This window comes from Cebus imitator, unplaced genomic scaffold (assembly GCF_001604975.1).
Source record: "Cebus imitator isolate Cc_AM_T3 unplaced genomic scaffold, Cebus_imitator-1.0 Scaffold15, whole genome shotgun sequence".
In the NCBI taxonomy this organism is placed as follows: Eukaryota; Metazoa; Chordata; class Mammalia; order Primates; family Cebidae; genus Cebus; species Cebus imitator.
The window spans coordinates 3,041,480-3,052,998 of NW_016107330.1; the positions used below are offsets into that span (position 1 = coordinate 3,041,480).

Below are 11,519 nucleotides of genomic sequence, written 5' to 3' on the forward strand. Positions count from 1 at the left end.
TTCTATCAGTGGAAATGAAGAGCTCAGCTGATGGCTGTAGATCCTCACCCCCCCCAAAGGTTTTTTTGAGGGCTGGTTCCTATTTCATAATGGCTCCAGATGATTTAGAAGCTAGCCACTGATTTCAGTAAATACCTTGTTTCCTTCTTAACCACTAAAAAGGGCTCCTTCTGCGGATCTGTTTTTCTAGACCATCCTTGGAGAAACACAGGAGGAGGAGGATGAGATTCTTCCAAGGAAAGACTATGAGGTGAGCTCCTTTGATACTGCTTGGGTGACTAAACGTAGCAGGTTCCAAAAAGTGGCTTGGTCATTTTAGCCGAAGCATTATGATTCCAACCAGAGATGCCCTTTGACCTTCTATCCCAGGGAGTGAATGGGTAAGGGATAATTCCTTCTGGAAAAGAGACTGTTTAACAAGCCTTTTTCTCGCCTTATCCCCAAAACAAGGCCTGGTGTTTTTACACATTTATGAATCTGTGGCATCTTAACCTGGAGAGAGTATGTATTTGCCATTAAACTGCTTTTATAGCTTACAGAGACACCTAGAGTGAAAGGCACTGACAGTATTGCTCCTAACAGGTGTGTGTTCATAAACTGTTAAGGAGGCCTTGCTTCTCTTCTAAAAGAGCTTGCTTTTTAGATATTCTCTTTCTTTTTCTTTGAAACGGAGTTTCACTCTTGTTGCCCAGGTTGGACTGCAATGGCGCAATCTTGGCTAACCTCAACCTCCGCCTCCGGGTTCACGCGATTCTCCTGAGTAGCAGGTTTAAAGGCATGCGCCACCTTGTCCGGCTAATTTTGTATTTTTAGTAGAGACGGGGTTTCTCTATGTTAGTCAGGCTGGTCTTGAACTCCCAGCCTCAGGTGATCCGCCCACATCGGCCTCCCAAAGTGCTGGGATTACAGGTGTAAGCCACCTTGCCTGGCCTTTTGTTGTTTTTTGTTTTTGAGACAAGAGTCTTGCTCTGCCACCTAGGCTGGAGTGCAATGGCACAGTCTCTGCTCACTGCAACCTTCACCTTCCAGGTCAAGCGATTCTTCTGCCTCAGCCTCCTGAGTAGCTGGAATTACAGGTGGCACCACCACACCTGGCTAGTTTTTATATTTTTAATAGAGGTGGGGTTTCACCATGTGGACCACACTGGTCTCAAACTCTTGATCTCAGGTGATCCACCCACCTCAGCCTCCCAAAGTGCTGAGATTACAGGCGTGAGCCACTGCACTCGGCCAACTTTTCAGATTATTTTCTTGCTCAAGCAGCTTCTCTTTGACTGTTTCTGATTGAAGTTCCAACTTCCATGTATGGAATTCTTAGAGTGTGTGTTTTTAGTAAAGCCAGGACTGCTGGGGTGAAACAACATGCATGACTTTTTATCATTCTTTTTTTTTTTTTTGAGATGGAGTCTCACCCTGTCACCCAGGCTGGAGCACAATGGGACAGTCTCAGCTCACTGCATCCTCTGCCTCCTGGGTTCAAGCCATTCTGCCTCAGCCTCTAGTAGCTGGGATTACAGGCACGTGCCACCATGCCTGGCTCATTTTTGTATCTTTAATGGAGATGAGGTTGCACTGTGTTGGTCAGGCTGGTCTCAAACTCCTGACCTCGTGATCCACCTGCCTCGGCCTCCCAAAGTGCTGGGATTACAGACATGAGCCACTGCGCCCAGCCTTCAATTCTTAAACTATGTACTTAAAGAAGGTAGAGAGAAGCCTATGACCCCATTCATGAAAAAGTGACTATTAACATCTTACTAAATATCTTTTTAAATCCTTACCCATGTTTTGATACACATGCTTTTTTAATGCGTGCTGTTTTTAAGTAACAAAAATGAGATTCCACTAAATCAACTATTTTAACCTGTCCCACTCACTCCTTTATTACACTTTTTGCATCACTAGGTAATTTTCCACAATCTTTTTAAACAGGAATAGTATTTTATTGTGCCACAATTTATTTACTCTGTCTTGAGTTTCTTCTGACTTTTCTGTATCATGAACTGCGTAGTGGTGGGCATCCATCTATCCACCCATCCTTTCCTGTCCACGCTTAATTGCCTCTACTTCTTGGACCTAATCATGTGTATGTCTAATGCCTTTTAAAAATGCCATGTGGGGCCGGGCGCAGTGGCTCACACCTGTAGTCCAGCACCTTGGGAGGCTGAGGCTGGTATCACCTGAGCTCAGGAACAGCCTGGCAAACATGGCAAAACCCCATCTCTACGAAAAAATACAAAAATTAGGTGGGCATGGTGGCATGCGCCAGTAATCCCAGCTACTAAGGAGGCTGAGGTGGGAGAATTGCTTGAGGTTACCGTAAGCTGAGATTGTGCCACTGCACTCCAACCTGAGCAAAAGAGCAAAATTCTGTCTCAAAAAAAAAGTCATATGGACTTTAAAAACCCAATATACTAGACAATAACATACCCAGGCTAACTTTCTTTTTAATATTTCATTTTACTTTTGCTGTAGAATTTAATGTCAACATTAGGATTTGTGGTGTAGCACTTTTTTAACTTTTATTATGAAGGATTTCAACTATATGCAAAAACAGAGAGAATAATCTGCTGAAACCCCTTGTCCTCATCACACAGCTTCCACAGTGATTCAGCTCAAGCCCAGTCTTCTTTTGTCTCTGCTTTCCTTATTCACTTCTCCCTTCCCATATTATTATTATATTTTTATTATGTGTGTGCATGTGTGCATGTGTGTGTGCATTTTAAAGTAAAGACAATCTCCCTGTGTTGCCCAGGCTGGTGTCAAACTCCTTGACACCAACAATCCTCCCATGTCAGCCTACCAAAGTTCTGGGATTACAGTAATGACCTACCATACCTGGCTACCCTTCCCATTTTATTTTGAAAGAAATTCCATACATTATATTATTTCACCCATAATTCAATATGCATCTCTAATGGATAAGGACTTTTAAAAAGCATAACCCAATACTATTACCACATCTAAAAATATAGCAATTTCTTGATATCAAATATCTACTGTCCAGATTTTCCAGTTTTCTTGTAAATGTTATATGTATTTTAACTTTGTTTGAATCAGGTTCCAAAAATGAGCCTTTTGTATTTGTTTAATAGATTTGTTAAATCTCTTTTAATCTGTAGGTTCTTACTTCTTTTTTTTTCTCTTTGTAAGTTATTTGACAACATAATTAGGACCCTTGGATTTTCTACTGTCTGGATTTTGCCATTTGGACCTGTTTGTACAGTTGAATGTGCTACTCTGATGGGACTGCTTTGAATGAACCAAAAAGCACTGTATCTACTGCTGTGTTTTCTTCTATTTCTTTATTTTTTATTTATTTATTTTTTTTGAGATGGAATCTCACTCTTGTGACCCAGGCTGGAGTGCAATGGCTTGATCTCTGCTCACTGCAACTTCCACCTTGTCTGGGGTTGAAGCGATTGTCTTGCCTCCTGAGTAGCTGGGATTGCAGGTGCCCGCTACCACTCCCGGCTAATTTTTGTATTTTTAGTAGAGATGGGGTTTCACCATGTTGTCCAGGCTGGTCTTGAACTCCTGACCTCAGGCAGTCTTCCCGCCTTGGCCTCCCAAAGTGCTGGGATTACAGACCTGAGCCACCATCCCTGGCCATTTTCTTCTTTTTCGCAAGTATTTGTTTCCTTGTACAGAGTTGGGAGGTTTGCAGGAATTTGTATAAGATAATCTGTATTGTTCTGTCACCTTGTGCTCCCTCACTGAACCCTTTTATATCATCGTGACTGTATCACCAGGACTGAGACTGTCTCACAGCCTTTATCCTATTTCTAGGAGCTCACCAAGGCTTCCCCATTGACTGTACTGTTACCCAGGCTCCTTCACTCCTTCTACTAAATTGCACGTACATTTGTAGTGCGCGTGCCTTCAGCTGATATTCATATTCATGTAAATTTTTGTTGTTGTTTTTTGAGACGGAGTCTTACTCTGTCACCCAGGCTGGAATGCAGTGGTGCAGTCTTAGCTAACTGCCACCTCCACCCCCATGAGTTCAAGCTATTCTCCTACCTCAGCCTCCCGAGTAGCTGGGACTACAGGCATACACCACCACTCGTGGCTAATTTTTGTATTTTTAGTAGAGACGAGGTTTCACCTTGGTGGCCAGGCTAGTCTCAAACTCCTGACCTCAGGTGATCCACCCACCTCGGCCTCCCAGAGTGCTGGGATTACAGGCGTGAGCCACTGCACCCAGCTAGATTCATGTACATTTCATGGGTTAATGTTATTTTCATGTTAGTCATTAATATTTCTCAACCACCTTCAAGTATGAGCTTCTTGAGAGCATTTGCTTTGTGTAAGAGCAAATTCATTCAGGCACTTAATCAGAAAAGTCTGGATTTTATTTATGAAATAAATCAACTTTATTTTATGTTGATTTATTAAATAAAGTATAATAAAGAGGGGGTGAGTGAGACAAAAAGAATTCATTTAGTGGAATCTCATTTTTGTTACTTAAAAAAAGTATTAAAAGCATGTATGTAAAAACATGGATAAGAACATAGATATTTAGTAAGGTATTAATAATCATATTTTTATGAATGGGGTTATAGGCTTTTCACTACCTTCTTTGATAATCAACTAGAAAACGCTTCTGTTGAATATCTTTCTAAAACGTGCCCCTTCTCCTTACTGTCTCAGGAAGAGTTCATTGCACATATTTGACTCTTTCTTTGATAAATTGGGGGCTTACGTTAGAATCCCATTTTGACATCCATTCTGATTATAGGTGGTTTGAATAATAATAACTTGCTGTGAGATGTGCCATTACAAACAGGAATGTTTTCATGCAGGTCACAGTCTATATTGTACCTTTGCTTTTAGAAAGAGGTACCCTCAGGATGTGAGACTTAGAATTAAAGGCCTCCTCCGCTGGCCATAGCAGCACCCCTAGCTCACCGCCAGTGGAAGGTAGTTTTGGTGTGAACACTAAGGTGCTTCTTCCTGGTTGAATTGGGGCTGGTTCAGCCTCCACCTTCCTCCCCATCCCGCCAGTTGCCATTTTGCTCATAACCCCCTGTAACAGCCCTGCAAGACACCTATAAAATTTTATTTTTTTTAAAAGTTGTTAGTCCCCTAAACCAAAGAGCAACATATACTGCAGAAATAAAAAGAAGTTAGTCATAGCAAAGAAGTAACCATATCTGGGTTTTTTTGTTTGTTTTTTTGTTTTTTGAAATGGAGCCTCGCTCTGTCGCCAGGCTGGAGTTCAGTGGCGCAATCTTGGCTCACTGCAACCTCTGCCTCCTGGGTTCAAGCAATTCTCCTGACTCAGCCTCCTGAGGAGCTGGGACTGCAGGCATGTGCCACCATGCCCAGCTAATTTTTGTATTTTTAGTAGAGACGGGGCTTCACCATGTTGGCCAGGATGGTCTCAATCTCTTGCCTTGTGATCTGCCCACCTCAGCCTACCAAAATGCTGGGATTACAGGCGTGAGCCACCACACCTGGCCTGGTTTTAATAATAGGTCATATATTCCATTGGCCCGTATTTGTAAAATGCCAAACTCAACTAATTTATTTTAAAAAAGAAAGAAAGGCCAGGCACAGTGGCTCACACCTATTACCCCAGCACTTTAGGAGGCTGAGGCAGGTGGATCACTTGAGCCCAGGACTTCAGACCAGCCTGGGCAACATAGCGAGACTCCATCTCAACAAAATACAAAAAAAATTAACCAGGTACGGTGGCATGCCTGTGATCCCACCTACTCAGGAGACTGAAGCAGGAGAATTGCTTGAGTCCAGGAGACAGAGGTTGCAGAGAGCCGTGATTGCGCCACTGCACTCCAGCCTGGGTGACAGAGTGAGACCCTGACTCAAAAAAAAAAAAAAAAAAAAAAAAAAAAAAAAAAAAAAAAAAAAAAAAAAAAAAAAAAAAAAAAAAAAAAAAAAAAAAAAAAAAAAAAAAAAAAAAAAAAAAAAAGGATTCTGGTGTTCTTTTGTTTCGGTTGTTTCTAAATGCCCTTCCAGCAGTTTTATTGCACTTTAAGTTGCATGCTATTCAATTCACCCATTCAGAGTATATGATTCAATGGGTTTTTAAAATTAGTATATTCACAGGCCTGGCGTGGTGGCTCACGCCTGTAATCCAAGCACTTTGGAGGCCAAGGCAGGCGGATCATCTGAGGTCGGGAGTTCAAGACTAGCCTGACCAACGTGGTGAAACCCCGTCTTTAAAAAAAAAAAAAAGTTAGTATACTCACAGAGTTATACAACCATTCCCACAGTCAATTTTAGAATATTTTCATCACCTGAGAGCAAACCCTGCACTTGTTAGCAGTCTGTGCATTCCCCTTGCCCCTGACTCCAAGCAACCACTGATCTCCTTTCTGTCTGTAGATTTGCCTATTCTGGATATCTAAAAACCTTCTAAATGTTTATGGAATCATAGTGTTATTAGGACCAACAATCAAGTAATTGACAGGTAATTTCTATACATATCTGGGATGAAGGCAAGAGATAAGGGCAAACCAAGTATTGTTTCTCTGCCCTCAGACGCCACTCACGCAACACTGCTGACACTGATGTGTGGAGGCTGTTTTCACACGCACCTAGCAAGCAGCCTCCAGCGGACACCTGCTGGGTATCCTCTAGCTCAGTGCCAACACTGTCTACCTGATGACGTCAGATCAGGCTGAGGGCTCTGTCCTAAAAGACTGTTTCCGCTTCAGATGCTAGTTAAAAGTAGCAGACAGGCAGGCCAGATGTGGTGGCTCATGCCTGTAATCCCAGCACTTTGAGAGGCTGAGGTAAGCAGGTTGATTGAGCCCAGGAGTTTGAGACCAGCCTGGGCAACATGGTAAAACCCATCTCCACAGAAAGTTAAAAAAATTAGGCTGGGTGCAGTGGCGCATGCCTGTAATTCCAGCGCTTTGGGAGGCCAAGACGGGCGGCTCACAAGGTCAAGAGATCAAGACCATCTTGGCCAACATGATGAAACCCCATCTCTACTAAAAATATACATTAGCTGGGCATGGTGGAGCGCACCTGTAGTCCCAGTTACTCGGGCGGCTGAGGCAGGAGAATCGCTAGAACCTGGGAGGTGGAGGTTGCAGTGAGCTGAGATTGTACCACTGCACTCCAGCCTGGTGACAGAGTGAGACTCCATCTCAAAAAAAAAAAATTAGCCAGGCATGGTGGTGTGCACCTGTAGTCCCAGCTACTCGGGAGGCTGAGGTGGGAGGATGGCTTAAACCCAGGAATTGGAGGTTGTAGTGTACTGAGATTGTGCCACTGCACTCCATCCTAGGTAACAGAGAAAGAAAGACAGAAAGGAAGAAAAGAGAAAGGGAGGGAGGAAGGAAGAAAGAAAAGGAAGGAAGGAGGGAGGGAAGGAAGGAAGGAGAGAAAGGGGAAAGAAAGAAGTAGGTGAAAGAAAAGGAAAAAAAGTAGGTTGTCACCTGTATTTCTCAGCAACTGGCAGTGAATTGAAGGTTCACAGGACTCCTTTCTCCAGTGTGGTTAATTTGCTAGAGCGGGTCAGAAAACACAGAAACGCTACTTATGTTTGCTAGTTTATTAATAAAGGATATCATAAAGGATACAGAAGAACAGCCAGGTGGAGAGATTCAAGGAACGTGGGAGGGGGTGCGGGGCTTCCATGTTCTCTCCAGGCCCGGTACCCTCCAGGAACCTCCAGATGGTCAGCTATCTGGAAGCTCTCTGAACCTTGTCCCTTTGGAGTTTTATGGAAGCTTTTTTATACAGGCATGATTGATGACATCATCAGCCCTTGGTGATGAGCTTAACCTTCAGCTTCTGTCTCCTCCCTGGAGGGGTGGGTGTCTAGCCCCGCTAATCCTGCCTTGGTCTTTCTGGTGACCAGCCCCTTTTCTGAAGCTATCCAAGGGCTCCCAGCCACCACTCAACTCATTAGCAAACAAAAGGTACATCATCTCAAAAAAAAGGAAAAAAGACAAAATATGTGTGTGTATGTGTATCGCTGGGGCTCAGAAAATGATACCTGGGAATATGGTGCTTTGATACGCTGAACGAAAGCAGCAGCCTCCGGGGTCTCTCTGACCCTCTCCACCCTCACCCTTTGTCTCTCCCAGAGCACGGGTTGAGGCTCTTTTCTGCAGTTCCCTTATCTGCAGCTGGACCCAGCAAAGAGGAACACATTTGTCTTTGATCCCTTCCCTGAAAGGTTGTTAACCAGAGAATATTAAAACTCATCTCACAGAGGAGAGTGAAGACCAGACAACATACCTAGATCCCAGACAAACTGTCCCAAACCGCTGTCTGTTCACTGTCCCATTCAATTTCCAAGGAGAATCTTTCACAAGATAATGTCTGCCTCCCAGATCCACTTATTCCCCACTAAAAATTATTTCCTCCCACATCCCCATCTCCCCTTCCCTTGTGAAGAAGAGTATAGAAGCATCTGTGCCTCACTGGGGTTATTGGGTGATCATTCTGCAGTTCCCCTGTGCAATGCATGCTAAATAAGTCTGTATGCCTTTGCTCCCATTAATCTGCCTTTGTCAGTTGACTTGCAGCAGACCTTCAGAGGGTGCAAGGAGAATCTTTTCTTCTTTGCTGCTACTATATATGTGCATCTGTACATATATGTTTAATCACTTACGGATTAGTCTAGTTTACTGTGGTTTTTTTTTGTTGTTGTTTTCTGATCAGTCAAAAAGATAATTTTTTTTAAGACGGGGGGACGGAGTCTCATTCTGTCACCCAGTCTGGTGTGCAGTGGTGCGATCTTGGCTCACTGCAACCTCCACCTCCTGGGCTCAAGCGATTCTCCTGCCTTAGCCACCCTAGTAGCTGGGCTTACAGGTGTGCGCCACCACGCCTGGCTAATTTGTATATTTTTGGTAGAGACGGGGTTTCACCATGTTGTCCAAGCTGGTTTCAAACTCCTGGCCTCAAGTGATCCATCCGCCTCAGCCTCCCAAAGTGCTGGAATTACAGATGTGAGCCATCACACCCAGCCGATAATTTTTTAAAATGTAAAAAAGCACACCATGTGTGCTGTGAGAATTTCAGACAACACCCAGAAACGAACATCTCCTTAGACACTACCCATGGATGTTTTCCCACTGTGAATGCTAACATACACATAATCCTAATTTTGTTTAATGAAAAAGGGGTGTTATACTTTTAATTCTCCATCTTACTTTATTTTTAAATTGCATCTTGCTCTTTTGCTGAATAATTTTTGGACATTTTCTGTGTCTTTCTATAAGACTTAACTATAATCATTTTATTGGTGTATAGTTTTCTATATTTGGATGTATGATAATTGATTTACTCAGTCACCTGTTGGTACTTCAGAACTCATAAAAAAGGAATTTGGACTAACTCTAGAAAGTCATATAGATAGAATAAATTGTCACTCATCACGTGTTTGGTTGACATGTAACTATTTCCTGGGAGTGTGGCCGCCACCCAGCCAATGTCCAGCTGACGTGGGTAGGAACAGGTTGTAGAAAGGAGAGCTCATGGCTGACCATTTTTCTTTGTTGCCAAACTGTCTTTTTGTTTTGTTTTGTTTTTGTTTTTTTGAGATAGTGTCTCGCTCTCTTGCCCAGGCTGGAGTGCAGTGGCACAATCTCGGCTCACTGCTACCTCCGCCTCCCAGGTTCAAGCAATCGTCCTGCCCTATCCTCCCAAGTAGCTGGTGTTACAGGCGTGCTCCACCACTCCTAGCTAACTTTTGTATTTTTGGTAAAGACTGGGTTTCGCCATCTTGCCCAGGCTGGTCTCTAACTTCTGGCCTCAAGTGATCTTCCTGCCTCAGCCTCCCAAAGTTCTGGGATTACAGGCATGAGTCACTGCACCCAGCCAAGACTGTTGCTTCTCTAACAAGACAGAACTAAAATTATTTCCTTTGAATTGTTTGTCTAAATGTCTTGGTGTACCTGCAAGTTGCTTGCAGGATTTCTGTGTTCTGCAATGCATGTTGTAAAGGATTCTGCTTTAGATGGAGAAGTTTTAGGAGCCGAGCTGAATCTGTGCCTTTTCCTAACATAAAGGGGGAAGTTGCTTTTAAAAATAGTTTCCATATTAGTTTGTTTTGTGACTAACCTCATTTTCATAGGCGCTAACTACAAAAGATAATTATAACCAATTGACATTCTAAATTAATTTGGTTCTGGCTGGAACTTTTGTTCACATCTAATGGAGTAAGTTTCATAAGGCTGATGATAGCTGAAGGTTTTTAAGTATTTTGCCAGAATGGGAAGTTTAAAAATAGGTGATTAGGCCGGGCATGGTGGCTCACACCTGTAATCCCAGCACTTTGGGAGAACAAGGCAGGTGGATCACCTGAGACCAGCCTGGCCAACATGGTGAAACCCTGGGTCTACTAAAAATATAAAAAGTAGCCGGGTGTGGTGGTGGGCGCCTGTAGTCCCAGCTACTCAGGAGGCTGAAGCAGGGGAATTGCTTGAACCTGGGAGGTGGAGGTTGCAGTGAGCAGAGATCACACCACTGCACTCCAGCCTGGCGCCACAGCAAGACTCCATCTAAAAAAAAAAAAAAAAAAAAGGTAATTAAAAAATTCTCTTACAGAATGAAGTATGAACCTAAAGCAGCACTGCTCAAATTTTAATGTGTCACCTGGGGCTGCAGGTCAGCAGGAGTCTAAGATGCTGCATTTTGCTTTTGTTTTTGAGACAGAGTCTTGCTCTGTCACCCAGACTGGAGTGCAGTGGCATGAACTCAGCTCACTGCAACCTCCACCTCCCAGGTTCCAGCAATTCTCCTGCCTCAGCCTCCCGAGTAGCTGGGACTACAGGTGCGTGCCACCACGCCCGGCTAATTTTGCATTTTTGGTAGAGATTGGGTTCCACCTTGTTGGCCAGACTGGTCTTGAACTTTTGACCTCAGGTGATCCACCTGCCTTGACCTCCCAAAGTGCTGGGATTATAGGCATGAGCTACCTCGCCTGGCCAGATTCTGCATTTTCAACGAGCTCCTGGGTGCTGCAGGTACCACTGCTCTGCCCATCCACAGGAACCCAGAGTAGCAGGAACCCAGGGGTTTGTCCCTTTGCAGATCTTCGCATCTGATGTGACTTTTTGACTCCGCCTTTGCATCTTTTCAGAGTTTGGATTATGATCGCTGTATCAATGACCCTTACCTGGAAATTTTGGAGACCATGGATAATAAGGTGAATCTCACAATTCTTCATCTCTGGGGATCAAATCAGTTTTAACACAGCATTTTTTTCTCTTCTACAGGCCCCAGTAAATATCTTTACCCCTTGTTTTTTGAACCTTTTCATGTGATATAGGCAGACCTGACTTTATGCACTTTGCTTAATTGCCCTTCACAGATAATGTAGTTTTTACAGATTGGAGGCTGATGGCAATCCTGTGTTGCGCAAGGTGCCATTTTTGCAATAGCATGCATTTTGTTTGCATTTTTTAGCCATAAGGTGCTTTGCTTTTTTTTTTTCTTTTTTTTTGAGACGGAGTTTCGCTCTTGTTACCCAGGATGGAGTGCAATGGCGCGATCTCGGCTCACCGCAACCTCCGCCTCCTGGGTTCAGGCAA

The 11,519-nt window shown here is 43.6% G+C and overlaps 1 protein-coding gene across 2 annotated transcripts in view; it reads left to right on the forward strand.

Annotated features, from left to right (window-relative positions):
* Window positions 1-11,519, forward strand: part of CLCN6 (chloride voltage-gated channel 6) — a 40,080-nt gene that overhangs the window by 839 nt on the left and 27,722 nt on the right. For both annotated transcript variants that reach the window (XR_001817925.2, XM_017504290.2), the window contains exons 2-3: window positions 191-250; window positions 11,069-11,134. Coding sequence is in view for 1 of the 2 variants with exons in the window: in XM_017504290.2 (XP_017359779.1) it covers window positions 191-250; window positions 11,069-11,134 (126 nt within the window). In the remaining variant the exon portion in view is untranslated. The remainder of the gene's footprint in view (window positions 1-190; window positions 251-11,068; window positions 11,135-11,519) is intronic.